The sequence below is a fragment of the Astyanax mexicanus genome, chromosome 6 (genome assembly GCF_023375975.1).
Source record: "Astyanax mexicanus isolate ESR-SI-001 chromosome 6, AstMex3_surface, whole genome shotgun sequence".
NCBI lineage: Eukaryota > Metazoa > Chordata > Actinopteri > Characiformes > Acestrorhamphidae > Astyanax > Astyanax mexicanus.
The window spans coordinates 160,660-185,683 of record NC_064413.1 but is presented as its reverse complement, the minus strand read 5'-3'; the positions used below and the strand labels follow the sequence as shown (position 1 = coordinate 185,683).

At 38.9% G+C, this 25,024-nt stretch overlaps 1 protein-coding gene across 2 annotated transcripts; it reads right to left on the bottom strand.

Annotated features, from left to right (window-relative positions):
* Nucleotides 1–665: 665 nt before the first annotated feature.
* Nucleotides 666–23,927, bottom strand: rb1cc1 (RB1-inducible coiled-coil 1). Of its 2 annotated transcripts, none has more exons than XM_049480824.1 (23): nucleotides 23,532–23,927; nucleotides 21,138–21,269; nucleotides 19,831–19,957; nucleotides 18,796–18,966; nucleotides 17,990–18,192; nucleotides 16,634–17,051; nucleotides 16,300–16,470; nucleotides 15,870–16,054; nucleotides 15,377–15,563; nucleotides 15,155–15,236; nucleotides 14,619–14,683; nucleotides 14,346–14,449; nucleotides 13,756–13,882; nucleotides 11,507–13,440; nucleotides 9,972–10,140; nucleotides 9,453–9,561; nucleotides 8,889–9,165; nucleotides 6,613–6,667; nucleotides 6,031–6,078; nucleotides 3,336–3,394; nucleotides 3,108–3,235; nucleotides 2,201–2,265; nucleotides 666–1,976 (listed from the first exon to the last, which is right to left on the bottom strand). In XM_049480824.1, the coding sequence occupies exons 2-23, from the start codon at nucleotides 21,206–21,208 to the stop codon at nucleotides 1,899–1,901; spliced, it is 4,833 nt and encodes a 1,610-aa protein (XP_049336781.1). In that variant the 5' UTR covers nucleotides 21,209–21,269; nucleotides 23,532–23,927; the 3' UTR covers nucleotides 666–1,898. The 2 variants fall into 2 exon arrangements, with proteins under 2 accessions (XP_049336781.1, XP_022522721.2); XM_022667000.2 differs by having other exon boundaries at nucleotides 2,201–2,271; nucleotides 23,532–23,926.
* Between the last annotated feature and the right edge of the window lie 1,097 nt (nucleotides 23,928–25,024).

Below are 25,024 nucleotides of genomic sequence, written 5' to 3'. Positions count from 1 at the left end.
TTTTGTTATTTATACCAATACAAAATAAAAGTTCCTGATTCTGCAGGTCTGACTGTGCTATTCAGAGTAGAAAAAAACTTCAATATGAATAGATTTGCTCTGTTATACTTAAAAAAATGAGTATTGACCGGATTTCACCAGAAGATCTGCAACAGTCTGAGTAACACAATAAGTTCTGTAGCTGGCAAAAGTCATGGGACATAGGCCATTTCTCATTTTCTGTAAATAAATGCTCTAAATCACAATATTTATATTTGGAATTTGGGAGAAATGTTGTTTGTAGTTTATAGAACAACAATGTTCATTTTACTCAAACATAAACCTATAAATAGCAAAATCAGAGAAACTGATTCAGAAACTGAAGTGCTCTCTTCATTTTTTTCCACAAATGTATCGATACATATATGTATATATTTTTTTAATTGTTACATGTATTTAATAGTTATGAGGTTTGTGTGTGACTGTCTTTGTGTGTAATGCTGATTAAAGTAGTGCAGTTTTATTTAGTTCATCAGGTTCAGACACGGTCATTACACATAATCCCACCCCCCTCCCCCGACTGCACTACAGCTCAGCACTGACTGCTTTACATTTCATATTTATATATTTATATATTTATATATATCATAAAACTTCCTCTAATGAACAGGGAGCACCCAGAGACGTGTGGGATCAAACCTTTATTGTTTGAAAACTCTAAACTCTTTTACAATACAGTCATTTTTGTTACTTGTGTGATGTAATGAATAATATACAATGTGATGATTTAATTGGATAAGGACACACATCAACAAACAGGGAGGACTTCTCTCTACAGGTCGGCGCTGGGGGGGTGGGGGGGGGTGGGGGGATATGTGCTGCTGCGGCTTCAGTTTAGTTTCTGATTGTTTTCTGGCAGCGAAGCCGACTTTCCTTTAGGATCCTGTAAAGCAGCTACTCTCCCAAAAAAGTGCCGTTTTACAGACAGCAGGACCCGCGGTCGCCCCGCCGCTGCCCCGGCATCACCAGATCTTCAGATCCTCATTAACAGAAAGGCCGTACTGCACAGCAATTTACAGTGCTGCACCGCACCGCACCACACCGTACCGCACTAAACAGTACTGTGCAGTATTGCACTGCATCGCACTGTACAGTACTGCACTGCATAGTATCGCACCGTGCTGCACTGCACAGTAACGTACATTACTGTACCATACTGTACTGCACTGTACTTTACCATACTGTACTGCACTGCATAGTATCGCACCGTGCTGCACTGCACAGTAACGTACATTACTGTACCGTACTGTACCGCACTGTACTTTACCATACTGTACTGCACTGCATAGTACCGCACCGTACGACACTGTACTGCACTGCTGCTGTGAGACACACTGCATTTTAACCTATAGATCCGACTACAACACACATCCAGAGAGTTAAAGAAAATAGAGCTATATGCATGCCATGAACATTCCCCCATTTACAATAAAGTATATTTTTAGAATTTGGTGACGTGAGTATTCTGATGATGCAGCGTGTTCTTCCCCACAACTGGACAAAATCTCAATAATAATAATAATAATAATTATAATGATGATAATGAACTAATATATAACATCCAAATAGCTTTTTGTTCATTGTACAGACTTGTTACAGAGGCCTGAGGGCCGGATGTGCAGGGCATGCCCCAGGAAAATAAGATTATTTGGTCCACATTTACAAACCCTCAGAATAAACAGAGGAGAACACGGTTCTCCACACAGAGCCAAACGTATTCAAATAAAACAAACAAAAGAAAAAGAAAAAATTATAACGGTTTGTCTTTTTAATGATAAGACAATTATGAATTATGTAAGATCTCTGCAAAAAGCGATATAAACATTCCAGCTCATTACATTACATAGTGATATTACAATTTACACTTTCTTATTCCATGGCACGGCTTTTACTCGGTAGAATTTAGTCCCCAGAGGAACTTTGAACCGGTTCTGGGCCTGTAGAGACACACACACACACACACACACATTAAATAGCTGTAATTGCTGTTAATTATGGTACTTATAAGCCCTTAGAGAGCAATTTCACTCATACTTAACACCTTTGAAAAACTGATTTAAAAGAATTAATAATAAAATGTAAGCTTTATTATGTCTGATAATGAAATTCATTTTTCCAAAAAGAAACAGGAAAAATATGATCATCAATAAAATCTACTCGCCTTTTTTGCCTGACAATATTCCTTCTCCATCACCTTCCCCAGAACCCACGGCCGCCGCGTAGCTCCTGTTACTAACACAAAACACAAGGGTATATTTAGGAGTCTATTTTTATTAGACTACTGAACAAATATATAGTTATTTATCTGGGATTATTTGTTCCAGAAAAGCGAATTTAATCAATAAATAAATAAACAATAAAAACTACTACTAGCATACATTTAAAAAAAATTAACAACAAACTGAAATAATTTGCTTAATCTGCTGTTCTATCTATATTTAATAATGAGCTAAAAACAGTGTTTATATTGTAAATCAGTGTCTGTATTCTGAAACAGTGTTTATATTGTAAATCAGTGTCTGTATTCTGAAACAGTGTTTGTATTGGTAGGGAATCCTGGCAGAACTGCAGAATTATAATATTATAAAACTGTTCATTTATTTAAAAATGATTCTATTAGTTTCATTAAGTTTTACTTCTGATAGAATATTCTATACGGTGCACAAACGTGTAAAGAGCACAGCATTTGAGACATTTAGTCTAAGAAATGTGTGAAGTGTGTGTGGAGTGTGAGGTGTGTGTGGTGAGGAGATACACAGACCTGGTTTGAGGTCCAGAGCTGTGAGGGACTCTGAGTGTGAGGAGTGTGTGGTGTGTGTGAGGAGTGTGTGGTGTGTGTGAGGAGTGTGTGGTGTGTGTGAGGAGTGTGTGGAGTGTGTGTAGTGTGCGGTGTGTGTGAGATGTGTGTGGAGTGTGTGTGAGGAGTGTGTGGTGTGTGTGTGAGATGTGTGTGGAGTGTGTGGTGTGTGTGTGAGATGTGTGTGGAGTGTGTGTGAGGAGTGTGTGGTGTGTGTGTGAGATGTGTGTGGAGTGTGTGTGTGGAGTGTGTGGTGAGGAGTGAGACAGACCTGGTTTGAGGTCCAGAGCTGTGAGGGACTCTGAGTGCAGGAAGTAGAGCGTGGGTCCGACGGTAAAGAGAACGTAATTATCGTGTCTCTCGTCTAAAATGATCAGAACCAAATCTCCAACCTGAAAACTAAACAACAAACATCTTACAATGAGAATTAAATCAATAAATAATCGACTTTTAATAAGAAAATAATAATAAATCAGAAATAAGTGAGAGAGACGCTTACTCTCGAATAGCGATTTTCTCTGAGTGTCTGGAGGAAACTGAGGACATACTCTGAGACATCTGAACACAGAGACAAAATAAATAAACAACATCTACATCAGGGTAAATCACAGAGCTAATAATAATAATAATAATCTTACTCATCCACAATTCATTTATTTTTAAGAAGTGTAAAAACACTGAGAAAGCTCTGCAACGTATAAATTATACAAAATACATCCTCCTAAAACAACAAAAAAAAGTTTAAATTAATATTAATATTTTCTTAACTAAAATTGAACTAGTGGCTAAAGGAAACTGTTCTTATTTTAGTTTGTATGTTCTTTATTATAGTAAATATAACTGATCTCAGGTCTTCTTTATGTTTTTTCTTTTTTCCTGTATCTTTTTTATTATGCAAATAACAATAAAAGACCTTGTTTATATTAAAAAGAGAGACGGTGAGAGCTGCTGTTCACTGAATAAAATCTGTGCTTTAAATAGAGTTAAAATTACTCTACCTTTATAAACTTTTTAAAAATTAAAATATATGAATCTCTATTTGAAAAAAAAAACGAATAGGTTTTTAACAATAGAAACACAATATATATTTCCCAATAATTAATCACCTGCACCTTTTACCGCTGTAAGATATTAAAGCTGGGATGGCCACGCCCCCAAAACTGAGGCTTTATTTTAAAGTCCAGGATGTGCTGCTGAAAGTGCAGTAGTGTGTAAATGATGTTTAACTCTTAGACCTGGATCCACTACAGAGGATAAAAGCTCTAACAGGGAGGATAAATCAGCATATTTATATTTATTAATATTTTTTTTAGATTTGTTAATTTATTACAGTAAGCAGTGCTTTTATTATGGAAATACTGTAACTTTTAGACTCAAATGTCTGTTTATCACTGTTAAAAAAAGTTAAACATTCACAAACTACTGATGAACAGCACATTAGTGTGAGCGGCACACCTGCTGTTTTTATTTGCCCTGTTTACCTGTTTATTTACTTTACTGATTTTTTCACATGCAGTCAACAGCAGTTCCTTACTAATATACACTAATATACACTAATATACACTAATATACACTAATATACAGTAATATACAGTAATATACACTAATATTCTCCTACTGATCACTTCTGACTGATCCGACTGAACCTGGATACAGAAAGTGGAGATTTTATTCTCCAATACTATAATTTACTTTAAATAACACAGAATTAATCTGCATCCATATAAAAAACAAAAACACTGCTCAAACTACTTGGACTGTTCTGCCACCTAGTGCTCATACACTGTATAACACTCATAACAGAGCAGCTGCAGCTTTAACGAAATAGTGTATACACTAATTTCACCAAGTTTTGCAAGTATTTATTTTATTATTATTTTATATACAGCTCTGTAAAAATAAAGAGAGCACTTCAGTTTCTGAATCAGTTTCTCTGATTTTGCTATTTATAGGTTTATGTTTGAGTAAAATGAACATTGTTGTTTTATTCTATAAACTACAGACAACATTTCTCCCAAATTACAAATAAAATTATTCTCATTTAGAGCATTTATTTACAGAAAATGAGAAATGACTGAAATAACAAAAAAGATGCAGAACTTTCAGACCTCAAATAATGCAAAGAAAACAAGTTCATATTCATAAAGTTTTAAGAGTTCAGAAATAATCAATATTTGGTGGAATAATCCTGGTTTTTAATCCGTTTTCTTGGCATGTCTTGGTAGGTTTGTAGAAACCTTCATTTTTGGATTGTCTGGTGAGTTCACTAGTGTTCACTATCACACAACTGAGCTCTTCACAGAACAGCTGCATTTATACTGAGACTCAATTACACACAGCTGGATTAACTCTAATAACTTAAGTTATTTCTGAATATGATTAATTTATTAAACTGGATTTTATTAAGGGGTTTCTGTACATCACACTTTTCAGAAGTGTAGAAAAGCATGTATGATTTTGGTCCCACTTCACAGTTATGAGCTACTTTGTGTTTGTGTTTCACTTTAAACTGTAATAAATCTGACTGTACAGAAGAGTCTGTGTCTGCAGTAACTGTGGACTGTAGTTGTGTAGATTATCTGTGTAGATTGTATTACTCAGCAGCTCCGTGCTGTCGGTGGTGATGGTACAGAGCGCTCCTCTGGGTTCTGCTCTCACTACAGCGGTTTATTATCACCATCATTAAGAGATTAGCTGTGTTTGTAGGAATCCTCCGGTGGGAAATAGTTAATTCAATTATATTAAAGAGACTCGCTGCTAATGAACAGGCTGATAATGTGCCGAACGCCACCTGACCCAACGCTGTTCTTTAACACACTGACGCAGCTCTCCATCTTACACTATAATCCTCCACCTGTTCACCCTGTTAAATTCATTTAATGAAATGTACCTGAATTTCATAAGAAAAAACAAGAGAAATATCCCCCAGAATCTGTGAATAATAATCACAGGAATTCTAGTTGTTTGAGGCAGAATAAGTTAGTATAAGATTAATATCCTGAAAAACACATGGCTTTAAAATGGGGTCAAGGACTTCATGTCTATTCTTATAGTATACACTCTTTGTGTAATTATTAAAATCTCTCCTCACACGTTTAACAGAACGCTGTTGAGTACTCTGTGCAGGTTAACCTGAAAACTGAAAATACCACAAATAAAACAGATCAGTCAGTAAGTTGGGGTGTAAGACTCACTAGTCTTTGGCTGAGCCTCTTATTCTCCTCCTCCTTCATATGCAGCGTCTGTAAAATAATCACACAATTAAAATCAAACTCGTTCATTCCTGTGTTATTTGTGTGAATAACACATCAGTGTTTATATACTTTACCCAGTAATTCAGAGCTAAGAAACAAATGGTTAGAATTAGTCTATGGAGGAAAAACACCACCAGCCAAGTACTACTGAGATAGATAGGTGTTTAGATGTTTAGAACAGTTCTGTTTACACTAGTTAAAAGTAAAAATCCACTGTGGGGTGTATTTTTATTTTCTGGACCTGGACTCTACCCACCTCTGTGTGTATGTAACTATAGGTTTAAATAGGATCTCCGGTGGATTTGGTGTTTTACAGAGACTCTAAGACTAGAGCAGTGGCTGAACTGCACTTAGCAGAGCATTATTACACGTTATAAAGTAACATATGAACATTGTAAAGACTGTTATTAGTGTACAATATACATTATACAATATGTATGATATGTTTGCATGTATGAATATTCATGAGCCGAAGAGCTAAAATCCTATCAGTGTGTGTGTGTGAGTGTAAAGTGTACTCACCCTTTCTAATATCAGTATCCTCTGCTTCTCCTCTGACAGCACCAGTGTGTTATCACTAAAACCAAAGAAGAAGAAGAAGAACACTGGTTTAAACACAGAACTGCCAGCAAATCAGTAAATAAAGAACATACACAAACAGAGAACTACACAAAGTGGAATTTATATAAAACACATCACAACTATAGAATGATTAAGTTAGGATATAAACACATAAATAAACTGACTGGGAAGAGAATTAAACTCTCTGTTTATAAAACTGAGACATATCTAAATAAGCATCTTCATACTTTAACAGTTCTAACTCTCTAACTCTCAGTCTAAAAGGAAATTTATACACAGTGAGGAAACTTACTTACTCTTCACCTCCTCTGTCTCTCTCTCGCTCTCTCTCTCTCTTTCTTGTCTTTCTCGCTCTCGCTCTCTCTCTCTCTCGCTCTCTCGCTCTCTCTCTGTTATAGTCTGATGTCTTGATGATCCTCAGTCTGGCCCAAAGTGTTGTTATAACTCACAATGCTAACCGCTGTTAGCTACTGTGTTTTTGTAAACTAGTTTAATCATATGGTTTATTCATTTTCCATAAAAGTCGATGTGAACTCATTTTTAAGTATTTCTGTTTTTTGCTTTAGTTTGAGGGTTAAGTTGGTCCACAAACAAATAAGCTTCAGAGCTTCAGAGTGATCAAATCGGACTACGCTGGCCGACAGTCATGAACAGAGTTACCAAAATTAAATGAATGATTTTTTCTGTGTGGGTAAAGTGACATGCTTCTGTAAAACCCTTACTAACACATTTCAAAGAAGAACCCAGTGAATTATAATTACTACCTGTTTATATAGGATGTTGCATTACCACTTTAACATAAGGCTCCTTTATAAAGGGTTCATAAAAAGTTCATAAAAGGAGTTTATTAATGTTATTAATTCATTATATGTAATTATAAACCATTAATAAGCAGTTATAACACATAAATAATAAGGGCAACAGTGGCCTGTCGTTTACCAAATAGTGATTCTACATTTAGTTCTACTGTTAAACCTCAGATCTGACTATAGATAATCTTACTCTTCTCTTTTCCATCAGTCATCATTAACATTTCTGTTAATAACTTTATTTATTTAACTATAATAACATATTACATGACTAAACTGTCTTTCTATATGTTAAAAAAAGTTATTGTCACTGTTGATTTTTCTATTTGTGTTTATTAAGTGATTATTAATGCTGTATGAAGTATTTTATATAAAGTAATTTAATTTATAACCATAAATAAATTCCTTTATATAAAGAAATGTTAATGATGACTGATGGAAAAGAAAGGAGTAAGTTAAGCATCTAGTCATATCTGAGGTTTAACAGTGTAAATAAATGTAGAATCACTATTTGGCTTCATATTTATGTGTTATAACTGCTTATTAATGTTTTATGACTTTATAAACCATTTATAAACCCTTTATAAAGGATCTTTATGGTACAGATGTTGTTGTTGATGTTCTACCGATCTGTAAAGTCTTTCAAAATGTAATTTTTAGGCAGCTGTTTCTTTATATGTTTTATATTCATTTTTTTTCCTCTCTCTCTACTTTCTTTTTGTTTTCACACTGGAAACTTAAAAATGTAAATTGTTTGTTTAATGTAAATATTATACTGAAATGTCTCAAAAGATTGGAACAAGTGTAATAATAAGGATTAGATGAACATACTGAGCGACTGTGTGTTTAATACTGTTAACTGAGAGTGTCTGAACTTTAACATACAGACCAGAAATATTTGGACAGTGACGCAATCTTCAGGATTCAGACTCTGCATGTCCCAAACACTGGATTTAAAATAAAATATGTTTTTCTATAAATCCTCCTCATTAATTATTAAAACACTTTATAAGATGTTTTTTTTTTCGTGTTTGACCCCTTGAATTAAACCTGAAAGTATAAAGTTCTATAATTCCTATCTTTTTTCCGTTTTAAATTAATTTATTGTGGCGTGCAGAACCCAAATCCTGAAGTCTGTGTCACTGTACAAATATTTCTGGGCCTAAATGTTCTGTAAACTGTAAATAAAATGCAGATATTTGTGTAGAGATTCTGATTGTGGTACAAGTGAAGCTAGAATTAGCCCAAATTTAACACCAATAACCAGTTCAATAAACAGTAAATCAATAGTTGTACATGTTGATTAGCTGTAGTTTCTGTAGTCCGTGTTCTGCGTGTTGTTTTACGTCTGTATGTTTATGGATTATAGATTATAGATTATGGATTATGGATTATGATCAGGCTTACTGCACGGTGGTCATGCTGGCCTCCACGGCGGAGTCGACCCTCTCGTCGTCTCGCAGCGCCGCCACCGACGCCAGCCTCTCCGAGTCCAGCCCACACAGACCCGGCACTTCAGCCGGACCCGGCCCACACGCTCCCGGCACGTCCGCCGCCGCGGGGGCGGAGCTTATATAGGTGGAGGAGATGAGGGCGGAGCAGCGGAGGTGGTTCAGCTCCTCCTCCAGCTGCTTCTTCTCCTGGAGGATGGAGGCGCGGTCCTCCGACAGAGTCTCTATCAAACCTGCAGAGAGACAAACACACGATTATTGATCAGCAGCGCTGATTATTACTGATCAATAATCAATCCTGTAACATTCAGACTACTCTTTCCTCTGTTTAAATCCTGATTCTGAGATTCTCAGTAGGATAAAATACTGTATTAACCAGAATCAATAATCAATCAAACTACTTATAAACCATAATACTAACTTACAGACTGAAAAAGAGCGGGAAAAAACTCCACACAACAGAAGAGAGAGTGAAGAACTATTGATAAAAGAAAGAAAGATATGAGGAACACAGTCTTACCTTTATCTTTCTCCTGCTGTAGTGTTAACTCCTTAAGCTTTTCACTGAGTTCATTAACGATCTGCTCCTTTTTCAGCTTTTCCCGAGTGAGTACAGTGTTAAAATTAGTCTGTGAATCAGAGAAAGAACACGCGATTTAACCAAAAATGTAACAAAAATTTAAAAGCAATTCAAACATATTCCTAAAATCTAATTAGTATCTTTCTTTCCTATTTTTATTCCCATGAAACTATATATTTTACTTTTTTTTTTGCTTGAGTGCAAATATCAAACATGTATGTATAGACGGGACCATCCATATGACCATTCATAACTTAAAATGATGGAAACCCCATTTATTAATACTATGTGGTGTATTTTTTGTGCACATTTATTTTGTATCAGTGTAAATGTTATGATAGAATAAATAAGTAAAAAATTATTACCTTGAAAGTTATTGGGTCGACTTTGGGGTACAGAAAAGTGAGGGAGGGACGTAAAACACTTAACATTAAAAAAGTCATCAGGACCCGTACTTACCTGCTGCTCAGCTATTAGTGATGTTTTTAAGCTCTGCAGCTCCTCGTTCTTCTTCTTCTCCAGAAGCTCCAGCTTCTCCAGCAGCGACGCTTTCTCCTCCTCCAGCCTCTGCTGCAGAGCACAGTCCACACTCTGCACCATCTCACACACTCCAACTGCTGCTGCCACTCTACAACACCACAGACATGTTAATAAATACATACACAGCTCTGTAGAAAATAAGAGAGGCTTAAAAATGATGAGTTTCTCTGATTTTACCAAATTATAAACCTCTGGAATATAATCAAGAGGAAGATGGATGATCACAAACCATCAAACCACCAAACTGAACTGCTTGAATTTTTACACCAGGAGTAAAGCAGCATAAAGTTATCCAAAAGCAGTGTGTAAGACTGGTGGAGGAGAACATGATGCCAAGATGCATGAAATAAAAACTGTGATTAAAAACCAGGATTATTCCACCAAATATTGATTTCTGAACTCTTAAAACTTTATGAATATGAACTTGTTTTCTTTGCATTATTTGAGGTCTGAAAGTTCTGCATCTTTTTTGTTATTTCAGTCATTTCTCATTTTCTGTAAATAAATGCTCTAAATGAGCAGCAGTGACTCCAATCATACTATAAAAAGCTCCCAGAGATGGACGGAAACAAAGGAACACTGAAGACATCAAAAGTCCAGATCTACATCACATTAAAGACATTTTACATTTTAGTTATTTTTTCCAAAGAGTGTGCAACCAAATATAAGTTAAGGATGCTCATCATTTTGTCTAGGGCACTTTTGCAAAAAAAAAAAATATATATATATATATATTTTCTGGGAGAAATACTTGACCATGAGAGTATATTGTGAACTAAGAACACGATTTTATTATATCAGAGCCCCATTTGAAATGGGTTTTAAAAAACAGAGGTGGATAACAGATATATCTGTTTTTTCTTTACAGTCAGCTTTAGCTTTCTGAATAACTTCATCACTACAGCACTGAGACAGATCTATGGGCTCTGAGCCTGGAGAGATAATATTAATGCAGTATTAGTGCCATCTACAGGAAGCAGTAAGTACACTGCTTTAACTGCGTCTGAACATGAGCCGTATTCGCATCGTACACAATAATATCTCCAACATGGTGAACTATGATATTATATCCTGAAATATGGAGCCATATCACCCACCCCTAATTATCACATCAAGGTTCTACTTTTTTACTGTTTTTATCAAAAGAAAAATTCACACTGTTCTCATTTCCCATTATATATCTACTAGATACAGATTATATCTGTCCAGTATCATTTATTTTACTTTAATCCTGGATATATGGAGATATTTGGAGTGCATTATTATTATTATTAGTATCATGACTAATAATTCTGTATAACTGAAATTATATTAGCCATAATCTCCAACCTCTAATCAGCACACTACACTATAGTGAAGGTGATGGGATGTGCTGACATTTTGTCTTATGATGACCAAATAAACAACTTTATATAATTATATATTTGAACTTTTATAACTTTATTTTCACTTACTTTTCAGTGGATTGTCTTTCTTCAAGTTGATATTCAAGTAGTTTAACTTTTCCTAACAGTTCCGTCTCCAGCTCCTCCTTCTGGAGCTCAAAGTCCCGTAAGGCATTGTTTAGCATCACTTTAGCGGACTCCACCTCCTCCTCCACCCGTCTCTGAGCCTCCTGCCGCTCCTGCTCCAGTCTTCCCGACAGGAGGGCGTTCTCCGCCTGCAGGTCACTGACGATGGTCTGCAGGTCCTGCTCTTTCTCCTGGAAGGATCTCAGCTCCTCGTCCTGCTCCTTCCGCAGGCTGGCGATGTGCTGGTCCTGCTCGCTCTGGATCTTCAGCAGACGGTCCTCCAGGTCCTTCTCAGCGTCCTGAGACTTCTGCTTGAGGGTGGAGAACTCGTGACGGAGGAGCGTGCTCTCCTCTTCGTGTCGGTCCACCAGCTCGGAGATGCAGTGGTCCTTCTCCAGCCGCATCAGCGCCCGCAGCTCGGCCAGGCCCAGCTCGTACTCCTCGTTCTTCTTCTGCAGCTGCTGCGTCAGAGCGTCCACCTGCTCCTGCAGGACTCTGGTCTGAGAGGACATCTCTGCTCTCAGGACCTCCTCTCTCTGGGCTTTAGCCTCTTCGTACTGCAGGCGCAGGTCCTCCACCTCCGTCTCCTTCAGAGCCATCTCCACCTCCAGCTTGCAGCGAGCGTCGGCGAGTTCGGCTACGCGAGACTCGTAGTCTTTAAACCGCCCCTCGCGCTCTTTACGCTCTGCGGAGAAGCTCTCGCTCAGATCTTTCAGCCTGGCTTGGTTCTCCTTGGTCAGGGAGTCCAGGGCGCTCTGGTTGCTGCGTTTCAGGGTCTCCAGTAGGGCTTGGTGCTCCTGTCTGAGACGCTCCTCCAGTTCTTGGAGGTGGTTCTTCTCCACATTCTCCATCTCCTGACGGATTTTCTGCTTGCTGCACTCCAGCTCCAGGCGTAAGCTCTCCAACTGGCTGGAAAGAGCTTCTTTGGACCTCAGCGTATCCTGTAACATCTCACTCTGCTCAGACATCTTCCTCTCCAGCTCCTGAACAGCCTTCTGGTGGTTATTTCTCACCTCCTCCAGCGAGCGCTCCCGTTCCCCCTCCATCTGAGCCAGCTCTTTCTCCTTACGCTCCACCAGCCCTTCCAGCTCCAGCATGGCTCTCTGAACGTCCCTCACGATGCTGCGGTTCCCCTCCAGCTCCTGGTTGAGGTCGAGGATCTGCTTCTCATGATCTGCTTTCAGGCTCTGCAGCCGGTTCTGCTGCATCTCACTGAGCCCCTCCTCCTGACCGGTTTTAATGCTGTTCACTATGCTGCTCACCTCACTGCTCATCTTCTTCAGAGCGAAGCCGAAGTCTCGCTGCTCTTTCAGAACGAGACCGCGGAAGTGCGACAGGTCGTCCTTCACCTTCCTGAAGTTGCTCTGAGACTCCTCAGCAGCGGAGCGGTACCGGTCGGCGCTCAGCTTCAGCACGGCGATTCTGGAGTTCTCCCGCTCCAGCGTGGTGGTGTCCTGAATCCGCTTGCTATCTATAGCGTTAATAACGGAGGAGTAGAGCGACTCCACCATCATCTCCGGGCTCGTCGGGTCACTGATGGGATTGGGTGACGTCACGTTCTCCTCAATAACGAACTCGTTCACCGCAGACATGAAGTCAGACTCCGGGCTCTCCGCTAGAGAGTCCAGGTCCAGAGAACCCTGCTGCAGAACCGGATCCATGTTGGGGTGGCCTATAGTCTCAAAGTCGAACGTGTGAGCGTCTATACTGTCCGGAGACAGGTCTTCTAACGGGGCTGGAACGGGGAGGGGTTGACAGGGCGGAGCCTGTAGCGTGAGGGAGGGCGGAGTTTTAGAGGAGGTAGGCGTGGTCTTGGTTCTGCTGTCTGATCTGGGTGTTAAAGCCATGGGTTTCTGTAAACTCTGACTTCCAGAAACCTACAGGAACCGATCATAACCAATACATTTATCATCAGCACAATCACAGCATTATCAAATCTTATCATTTACCATTTATTCATACATTATAAAAAGTTTCAATGTGCAACCACAAGACAAATATATCTAAAACTACTGTATTTTTCACACTATAAGCTGCACTTAAAACATCCAGCGCACGTTTTACTTTAAAAGAAAGTGTCTCTTAAAATGCGCCTTATAATTAGGTACGCCTTATAGTGTGAAAAATACAGTAATCTCTTATGAGAGTAATTAAAAGTAATTAAAGAAAAATCAAAGAGAGAAGATGTGTACCTTTAATTCACTCAGCAGGTCAGTGATGGTTTGAGACATCTCATCTACGCTCTGAGCCGCCTGTACGAGCTGATGAAGAGCCTCCACATGATGGTGTAGAGGCTCAAAGTCACACAGTGATGGAACCCTAACAATAAACATGTGGAATTATGGATTAAACAATGTCATTATTCTGTTAAAATCTATTTTTAAATATTTATACATAAATAAAACATTAAAACAACGTACGATGTTAAACACTCCATTGGTAGAGATATATGTTACACTATAGGTTGTAAACAGTGTTTTTAATAAGTTATTAAAGCCTTGTTTTAAATGTCAGATCTCTCCGGATTCTAGTAATGAGATGTGGAGCTACTTTGAGTCTATATAACAGTTTAAAAAGCAGTTCAGTGATTTATCTGTTAGGTAAAATATGCTTCTCTCACTTATTCTAAAGCCTTTTTGGACAAACAGAATACAATTTCTGGATCTCAGAAAGCTGTAGGAGAAAGGAGGTGTGCTACTCAACAAAGGTAAATACTCTTTATCATGTCCATTTCACATCAGAATTCTTCTTTAAGTACTTTTATGAGAAAAACAGGTCTTACCTGAGAAAAGGTTGCACTTCAGCAGGACAGCAGGTCTTCAGATACTGCAGGTCAGTTAGAGAGATGTCTGGAAGCTCAAAGTCGAACCTGCGGGGCTTTCTAGTCTGAAATTCACAGAAAAACGATCACTGATAAACTGATCAGCTAATTCGGCCAGGCGGTTGGTACAAAACCCTGGGTCGGATTTTTACTTTCCGGACCTGGGTTACCCACCTCTACTGATTTTAGATACACCTAAAACACATGTACAACATAGACATTTCAAATACTTACACAAAACGATGTGGGAGGCCAAGAGTCGAGTCCTCGAAACAAACGATTTCTAAGAAAAGACTTTCCTAGAATGCAGATCAAAGATATTAAACATTTTAAAACAAGTGCTTCAATCAAAAAGACCTTTTCTACATCTTAAGCCCGATCTAGACAGGATTAGTTTCTGTGTAAAATATTTCAGACTTCTACTCTTTAGTGATAAAACTCCTGCATCCGTGGAAACCGTGGAGCACCCAAAGTGTAATTACGGTGCGCGGCAGTGGAAAATATCTATTTTATTAAAGGCGAGGAGACGAAACTCAGAGATGTGCGTCCGGACGGGACTAAAATTACCGGAGGAGCACGGAGTTCAGAGAAAAACAGTAGATAATTCAGCCTGTAATTTTCTCAGAGGACGTCTGAGAAAAACACCTACATGATCGTTCTGGACGGGAATAAAATCACAGAGGATAAAAAAAAAAAACCAGAACCCCCGAGAAACGAATCACGTCTGGATAGAGCTTTAGATTCCTAATAAAATATAAACTCATACTCACTGAACAACTTCCCAAATGTCTCTCTTTTGGCCTTCTCTGCTTCATAGAGGTTTTTCCCATCTTTAACCAGCGCATTCGCCCACTGGAGAGACACAACCAATGAATTAACAGAAACAGTAAAAAAACAGAAAGAAGCTTAGTTTGTAAACACTGTGAATCATATGCAAGGTCTGAAGAAAGAGAATAAAATGATGTATTCTGAGTGTGTAACTGCTAACGCACCTCTCTGTAGTGTTTGATGAACATTTTCCTGCGCACCACCTCCACCACGGCCAGACAGTACATCTGCGGCACGGTGCTGAGCGCCTCCACCACCCGCACTCGCTCCATCAGCTCCGTCAGCAGCCGGAGGAGAGCCTGCAGCTTCTCCCCGTCCTGATCCGCATGGAGCATCACATAGCAGCACCATCTACAAGCAACAAGATCAGAGTTATTATTTAAACCTTTTCAGGAGGAAATCATCTTTAATTTATAATGTAGTTTGTCAGTTTAGAGACAGACCATAGAACTATATAACAGATTAAAGGATTTTAGTAACTCTTATAGTCTGAAAAATACAGTAGTATATTAGTATATAGTGTATTAAAACTATTATAATGATAAAAGATTAATCAACTCATTTAACAAATTCATCCCGTCTGAATCTACACTGCATCACAGTCTACAGTAGGAAAGGCAGCTTCAGGTTTCTGGTAAAACCGAAGGTTCGACCTACTTGAGACGGACTTGCAAGTTGTTGGCCAGTTCCTGTTTGGCAGTTGTGCACTTCTGTTTGATGTCCAGCAGCTTCCTGTGATTGGTCAGCATGATCATCAGCTGGTTGGCGTGACTCAGACACAGGTCTGGCAAAACTGAAGTGTCTTTCAGGTTTTCAGCCCTCTTCTGATTGGCTAGAAATCCCTTTGAAGTGATAAAACAAACTGTAAACTGTATGTTTTAAAATGTTAACAATATTAATATATACTTACAGCTAAAACATACCAAAGAAAGATAACTAAAAATTAAATAAGACCAAAAATAACTAAAAAACAGAGTGTAAAAACTTCAGAGTATTTAAATAACACAAAACGTCAGTTTTCACCCCTAATTTGATGCAGCCCTTCTGCAAAAAGCAGATTATCTAAATGAAAATGAAGATGTCGAACCTGAGCAAGTTCCTTCTGTTCGTTAACTAGCTTTTTGCAACTGGCGATCATTTGGTCGAGTGCGTACAATCGGTCCTCCAGCCCCTTAATGGCCTTCATGTTCTGATTATCCAGCTTCGTTATGGTCTCCCGACAGTCCGACAGAAACGGCTGAATAATGCGAGGATCCAGCTACGAAAAAAGAACATTAAAACACAAAGATGATAAAGCAGAGTCGTGAATTTAACCGTTAAACTCTGCTTTACAATTTACAATTCCATGTTTCTAATGAAATGCCCAATCAGAGGAGGTTCTGAATCTAAACCTCTATCAGAGCAGCGGATTCAGAACTCACTCGATTAATGGAGTCGAAGCACTTCCTCACTACTGCCTCCACGTCGTTGGGTCGGTCCTGAACGTTGATCCAGTCCAGCAGCGTGACGTTAAAGGAGAGAGCGCCGGCCCGATCCCCCGCCTCCTCCTCCTCCTCCTCCAGCGCCTCCTGCAGGCCCACGCTCCCCCCCAGCCGCTCCTCAGCAGGAAGCAGGGAAGCCCCGCCCCCCGTCTCCTCCGATACCGGAACCGGAGCGGGAGATTTGCGGTTCTGATCTGGAGTGGACAGGACGTCCGACCGGCGGGACGTCTCGTCTCCGTCCTCCTCGGTGGTTCTGGGCCGCGGGGAGCAGGACTTCTCCACGCTCTCTCTGTAACTGTGGCGGGTCAGACACTCCAGCAGCGGGATCTTAGCCATGACTGAAACCGCTGTTCCAAGTCTGAGTGTTTAAATAAATATATATATATATATTAATAATACAATACACTCGCTTTGTTAACAATACAACAAAACATTAAAAACAACATTAGAATTAAACATTTTTCAATTATAGTGTGATTTTGTCTCAGTGAAGTTTTTCCATTTCTAACCAGGACATTAAAGACCCTAAGGGGCCTCGAGCTTTCTAACTTTTAAAAAATAAAATCTAAGTCTAAATTAATTCCTACACCATTTTCACACCAATCTTAATCCCTTAGAATTAATCAAGCAGTTTATATTACTGTCCCTCCAGAATGTAGATTATTTCCTCCCTTTTATAATCAGAGAAACAGTGATTTCAAAACAAACCATAATAATAAATGTTTTATATGTAAGAGAGTCTGCTGTACGTATTGAAATGTTAAGAATATTAATATATTTTACAGTCTTTGTTTCCATAAAGTAAAGGAGCGTCATTTTTTCAGAGAATCGTAAATTTAGTTATTGTACATTATACCAGTTAGTTCCGACCCTGCGATGTGATTGGCTAAAAGTTGTGTTCTATGAGTGCCGTTATCAGCCAGTAATGCACTGTAACCGAAGCTCTCCATGTATTACAGTAGTACTCCTCCACATACAGGTAACCTAGCAACGATGCAGCGCTTACAAACCAAACAGCACAGCTACAAACAGAGCAGCAATGGAACTATTTTAACTGGTGGAGTTTTTATAACCAAACAGATCCTATTTTCTCCTCCTCTTTAACTCTTTAAAATCTTTTAATAAACAGTGATAATGGAACTGTGGAATAATTAAGCAATAATACACTTGAGGTTCGTGCTGTAACGTGTAATATTGGCTCTGCTGTGTTGTGGTTGTAATATTACACATTATAGCACGAACCTCAAGTGTAGTATTGCTTAATTATTACAGCTCTGATTATTCACCAGCACTCACTTGGTTAGTTTTAGTTTGATGTCCTCAAAGTCCTGTTGGTAATTGGTGTACGCCGTGTCGAATTTCCACAGCAGTTTCTGATAGGACAGCGTACAGTCGTCCAGGTTGGCCATGATGGCGGCCCAGCCCTGGTGCTGTAAGTGTTCATCATGGACCAGCCGCTCACAGAATGAACAGAGCTTCTTGGCAACTTCAAACATTTCCTTTAAAAAAACAAATAAAACATCATACAGACGAGGCATTAATACACCGAACATGTACATTTACACAATTCCTCTCCACTTCTTTTTACTTATTATTACAACATTACACAGTAATATAATAATCATAAGAAATACAAACTGCACGGTGTGATTACACCCGATAGAAACAGTAAGTTTAATATAAAGTCTAATAAAAGTTAAAGGGAATCTGAGGAGCCACTTCAGATCACCTCCTGAGTTTCTAGATAAGCAGAGTGACTTAAGATGCATTTTAAACTCCATTATGATGCTTTTAATCCAAACGGTTGTAAGATCGTTAAAATAGAATCTTTTAATGTGTAACTAAACCCCCTGATTTTAGCAGACTCCACCCTCAGCTCAAACTTAAAAAAGACTAAAAATGGGAGGAGTAGTTTGGGAGGGGCACTGGGTGATTGATGTATGGGTTTAGGGGCGGGGCATGAGGGAGAGCTGATTGGGCTGAGCAGTGTGGTTGTGTATTGTCATGGTTCAGATTGAAACCCACAGTGTAACAACCCTCAGAGGAAGACAGAAAACAAAACAGATCTAAAAAGGTTATTTAGTGTTAATCAGGAGGAGTACCACAGCGAGTTGTGTCCGTGAGGCAACGGTGTGAAACACAGCAGGCATCATGAGGGACTCCTCCACCTTCAGCTCCATCTCATTCTCTATAGAGAAGGTGGTTTTGGGGATGGTTGGTGCTCGGTCACACAGGATCATCTCTTTGTTGAATAAAAAGATGGGGTTGGTGTCCTGTAATAGAGAAGATGGTGATTATATGCCCAGGCTTGAAGGTGCTTTTTGAGGATTTTTTATTACTGTATATATATTTTGTGTGCTTTGATTGAGCAGGTGTAAAAACAGTAATCACACTCGCTAATTACAAACTCTGTCTCTGCTGCTCCATGCTAAGCAGAGTGTGGTATGTGCAGCGTTCACTGCTCGAGCCTCACGACTCTGTTTACTACATATACATCTGCACTGCACATCCCATTAAAAACACTGTGTTTAAAAGCACAGCTTTCTGTGTTCAGTGTTAAAGCAGCTTCACACTGCACAGATATACAGATATACACACAGAAACACAGAATCTTCTCACTATATTTGAGACGATGTGCTCGCGTGGTTTATTGGTGTGCATTTTGGCGCGTTTAGATTTGTGCCTGTGTGAAACCAAACCAACTCATCAACTGATTCAGACCATAGAAAGCAACTCCCTTTGTAGTATATTTTTTGTGTATTTTTGCTCCCGAGGGTCCTTTTTAACCAATTTAACTATCTAAATGTATAGTTCTTGTGATGCTGGAGAATAGAAACTAAAAGTTTACATGAAGCAATGCTGTTTTGTATATGTAACCTACATAATGTGAACAGTGCATACTTAAAATTCACAATGTGTCACAAGAGGCTGGAGGAACTGCATTACTGAATCTTACACAACATTACAAAGAACATACAGGTTTTAAAAGTTGGTTTTAGGCTGGATCGCCGCTTTAGTTTAGCTGAGTCTATGAGAAATCAGGCTGTGTGTGAGAAATCAGGCTGTGTGTGAGAACTCCTGGGTAAACGTGGTGGAAGTTTGACCACAGTACAGGAAGGTGTGGTGGTGGGACTTACTGTTCCAGCACTGTAGCTGCAGACTCTCCTCTCCGCCACCATACACTCCCCTCCATTAACCACCAGCACCTGGTGCTGCGTGGCAATCTTATACTTGGCCTGAATGGCATGTTTAAGGTCCAAAACTCTGCAAGAGAATTCAATATATCATAAGCGTTTACACTGATGCTGCCTGTAAAACACATTTACCAACACACAAAATCAACCAGCGAACAAAACACACTCTGATGACCTTAAAGGAACTGATTATACTGTTTTATCAGTGTTAGTACACATTCAGTACCCAAAACAGCTCACGTTCAGGAATAGGTAAAATAATAGGGGGGGGGGGGGGGGGGGGTGTGGAGTAGGAGGAAAACGGGGTGAATAAATAAATTCTGGTACCACTTTAAAATAAGACTACCTTTATAAAGGGTTTATAAATTGTTTACAATTAGTTTATTAATGGTTACTAATTAGGTTGTAAATGTCTTAAAAGTAATTAAATCAGTTATAACACATACGTAGAAAGGGCAACAATATAGATAGCTGTGTAATATAGTTCACTATTTGGGAAACAGCAGGTCATTGTTGCCCTTTCTACGTATGTGTTATAACTGATTATTAATGATTTTTAAGACATTTACAACCTAATTAGTAACCATTAATAAACTAATTGTAAACCACGTATAAACCCTTTATAAAGTAGTCTTATTATAAAGTGGTACCTAAATTCTTATTTAAAAAAAGTAATAGGTACAAATACCGATACTTATACGATACTGCTGTTCTGTGCACCAGTTCCACCACACAAACTGGGTTTAGACAAATGTTCAATATAGGTCACATTAAAACAGTGTGTGAATACACAGCGGATACTTAACATTGGAGATGCATCACAAGACACTTTGTGAGTTTGTGTGCGTGACCTCTTTGATGTGCTTGTTTTTTTGCTTCTGAAGATCAAATACAACCAATTTAACCATTTAAATGCTTAAATTAAATATTTTACATAAAACCAGTTCTGACCATATATGTAGAACTGATTAAATATTTATATTTATAAAACTGTTTTTAAAACATTTATATTTTACACTAAGGTTTTAATAGTAACCTAAAATATATGCAGAAGAGATCATGTGAGCTCTTTAATCGCAATCAAATAAATTCAACTGTACAATACACGGTTTTAAATCAATATAATGGGAAAAACTGTCTGAAGCACAAAAAAACAGCATTCATTTTTACATCTACTTTCAAGACTATAAAGAACCAACAATAGTCAAATTATTTCCTAAAAAAATTACAATTCTGCAGAGATGACTTACGTTTGGACTGCAAGCTCAGTGTCAAACGTGAGTGTGCTTCCATTATTGACCTGAAACACATACAACTTCATGTTGAGATCTCCACTGCTCTTGGCTCCAGCCCGTCTCCTTCATCTAGTCACTGATGTTCACCTGATCAAAAAACAGAAAAAGGGGAGGACAATAACTACAAAACCCAATCATACAGAGTAAACATTGTATGTTCAAATAATTCCTGCAATACTGAGACAATAAAAAGTAGAAACTGCTGCTAATACACAGTAATAACTGTTTTCTGTTATTTCCCGCATTAGAGGCAGACATATATTGTAAATACTGATACATTCAACACTATTTTATAAATATAAAGAGTTTGCATGACCAAGCGTCTCCAATCCATCCAAACCTCACATCACCAAACCCAGCAATGCAGGCCAGCGGATACGTTTATAGACAATATGGTGTAATTAATTACTGATTTTTATATGTCACTATTTATATTAAGCAAATACAGATTTGGCCAGAAATGGACCTACCTGACATTATAAAAATAAACACTAATTCAGTCATGTCAATCCAGTTTAAAATACAATTTATTTAGCTAAATACCACTATACTAATATCTGATGCCTTAAGAATGACTCTAAATTTAAATGTTAAAGCTGATGCCCCTCACAAATCTATAATCCCTTCAAATAACAACAATAAGTACTAAATAAAGTAAGTACTGATGTTGCTATTGTGACTGTTAATAACATGTTTATAATACATCCATTAGCTAAAAGGTCTCAAGTATAAAAATGTAAGCAGTCAGAGCCCCCTAAACATGTTCATGTGTTCTTTTAGTGTTTACTCAGCTATGGGGCTGATACTGAGTTTCAGGCTGAGTCACTGAGTCAGTAGTTGCTGTTAAAATTTTAGCTAGGCTAGATTCGCTCATTTATTTCTACAGGTATTGTCAGATATATTACACATAGTCATATGTGTAACACAACAGTGATTTTTATGTGTTTTTTTTTTTAAGTAACAAGTGGCTGATATGAATCTTACAAGTTTTTACATAAAAGGAGATAACAAACAACACACACACACACATAATGAAACATAATAAGTTAGCCAGTTAGTACAGGCTTTCTGAAACATGCTCTAATCTGAGGGCCTGGAAAACTCCCTGTCAACAACACAAAACAAGCAGCTCAACTGAAAACGAAAGCCAAACTCAACATTAACAGACCTAAATAACCAAATGTCTCAGAAAAAGAAGTGCCTAGCTAAAATATGAATAGCTTAACTAGGTTAACTATCAGTAGTAGTTAAAAGTGTCTTAAAATAAGTTAAGCTAGAAGTTCGCTAACCTAATTTAGCCACCTCACACAAAGAAAAATAAGTTAAAAGAGTACAGAGCTTGTCAAGCTAGCTAATTACAGTTTTTTGTTTAGAAACTGAGTAGCTAGCATTGGGGTTGTTTGCTTAATATATTTTGCCAAGATATTTAATCTAGAGCTACTGATCATATTAACCTGTGTTTCTCTGTCAGTCTTGGTTCTCAAAGCCCACTTACCTGAACAGTTTAGCCCAGGTTAGATCTTACCTCCTTTTCTTTGTTTTAACACACAGACAGAAGAGTTGGGAGCAAGAAAAACACTAGATTAACTTACCCTAGCTACCGCGGACCTCTGGTTGAGCAAAACCCATTGCTAGCTTACTACTACTTTCATGCATCTTGGCCTATTCCCCTCCACCAGTCTTACACACTGCTTTTGGATAACTTTATGCCTTTAGAAAAATGCAAGCAGTTCAGTTTGATTGGATGGCTTGTGATCATCCATCTTCCTCTTGGTTATATTCCAGAGGTTTTCAATTTGGTAAAATCAAAGAAACTCATCATTTTTAAGCGCTCTCTTATTTTTTCCAGAGCTGTAATTATATATTATCTATCAGGCTAGCCCAGCCCAGTACAGGTCATAAAGCGACGGTAGCTATGCTAGCTAGCTAAGTACAATGTCAACAAGGGGCTAGCGCTAGCTAACGCTACCTGGCGCAGTGTAGGCTTCACAGCTAGCTGCCACTGCTTAACCTGTCAACTAGCTAACTATTAGCTTACTTAGCTAGATTAGCTTAATAGCTATCTGTCGATGACTATTCTGTTCGCTGTGTTTTTATCTAGACACCACATCTGACAGCATTAGCTCACTAACTAACTGATTCCTGCTATCCAGCCATATTAACGAGTTAGTTAGCTAGGCTAGCTATCCAACAGTGAATCCGCATAGCTAGTTAGCTTGTTAGCTAAGCGAGCTTATTAAGCGTTATGCTGAATTGCAGGGTTAAACTGATGGTGTCAGTTCGCCCTCCTGTGTTATAAAGCTCATTTATTGTTGTTATAATATATTAACAGTAATAACAGCGCTTTACCTCTATTCCCGGAGCTTCATTCCCCGCGGTAAAGCGGCGGCTCTCTCGCGGCCTGAGGGCTGAAGGATCGCTAGCTGCACATACAGCGAGATTAGCTATAGCAGGTTAGCAGCAGGGGCTAATTAGCTGTAGCGCTGTTTAATCAGTAAAACACACCGGGAGCGGCCTGATCCTCCCCGCGGCTCATCCTCACTCACACCCCGCTCCCCGCTCCCTCAGACCCGCTGCAGGCCCTGCCGCTGCTCCGCGGGCCGGGAGAGGTTGTGTAACGCTGGGTTAACGCTATCTTATATGGAGCTCAGAGAGAGAGCGGTAGAGCTAACTGTGCTAAGCTAACACCCTTCACTCCGCTGCTGCTGCTGCTGTTATGTTTTGTTGTTGTCGTCGACCTTGACGTCATGGCGCATGGGCGTGCCCGCACGCGGTCCTGCCCCCCCTGTGTGTGTTTATGGGTTGGGTCTCGCGCACAGCAGTGTGTGTGTGTGTGTGTGTGTGTGTGTGTGTGGTATTCACCAGAAGTGTATCGATTATTATAGTCAACGATACTCGGTTCGATTTTATGTGATTACAATCATTTTTCTGAGAAATCACAAACACAAACAAAATATAATTAGAATATTTTATCATGAAATATCAAATTTAGAATAATCATCATCATAATCATCATAAATAAAATTACCCTTCTTGCAGTGCTGTGTGTAGCTGTTCTTAATAAACGTTTTGTTAATTAATAGCTCTAAACTTCTTCAGTGTTGTGGTGTCGGGCAGGCTCGGGCAGAATGTGCACAGGTTTGGGCTGGATCTAAGCTCTATTTCTGTTTTTACACACAACCATTTATACTCAGCACTCATTCACACACCTGTGAGAAGCGGCAGCCAATAGTGCACAGCGTACTCTCAACCGGAAACCATCGTCCACTCGGAGGTCTGCATCAGGCATGGAAGACAGCCTTTACCAAGGACAGTTTGGTTCCTGTTTAAGAGGTTACCATTTGGGTTTTCATTTTGTCACTGCGTTGGCAAAACGAACGCAATAGACCCAAAACCACTAATTACACCTGTGGGAGCTTGTGGCTCACAGATAGAGTCTGTGGCTCTGAGGCAGGTGGAGTGTGGCCTGTGTTTAAGGAGTCCCCGGTTTGAGGCTGCGTCTCGGTGGTTTTCAGGGGACGATTGCGTTACTGATTTGTCACTGTTTGCATTGGCAAACCGAACAAGATACAAAGGATCCAAAACTACCAAAGACATCAGTGGGAGGTGCTTGTGATTGTACAGTAGCCAGGCTGAGGCCGGGTCTTATGTTCTGTTATAAGTTCTGGTTTAGGTTCTGTTATAAGTTCTGGTTCTGTTATAGGTTTTGTTCCAAGTTCTGGTTCAGGTTCTGTTAAAAGTTCTGGTTCTGATACTGTTAAAGGTTATGGTTAAAATTCTGGTTCTGGTTCTGGTTCCTCCACTGAGCTTCTTACAAGACCCTCCTTTTTATCCAGACCGTT

What these genes read in the sequence shown, in the direction of transcription:
- rb1cc1 (XM_022667000.2), bottom strand. Translation starts at nt 21,208, where the DNA reads ATGAAGTTGTATGTGTTTCAGGTCAATAATGGAAGCACACTCACGTTT. An exon ending in GCCAGCATGACCACCGTGCA is followed by an intron (nt 6,668 to 8,888) that starts GTAAGCCTGATC and finishes CTTTGGTTTTAG; the next exon opens with TGATAACACACTGGTGCTGT. An exon ending in AGCTCTGGACCTCAAACCAG is followed by an intron (nt 2,272 to 3,107) that starts GTCTGTCTCACT and finishes GTTTTGTGTTAG; the next exon opens with TAACAGGAGCTACGCGGCGG.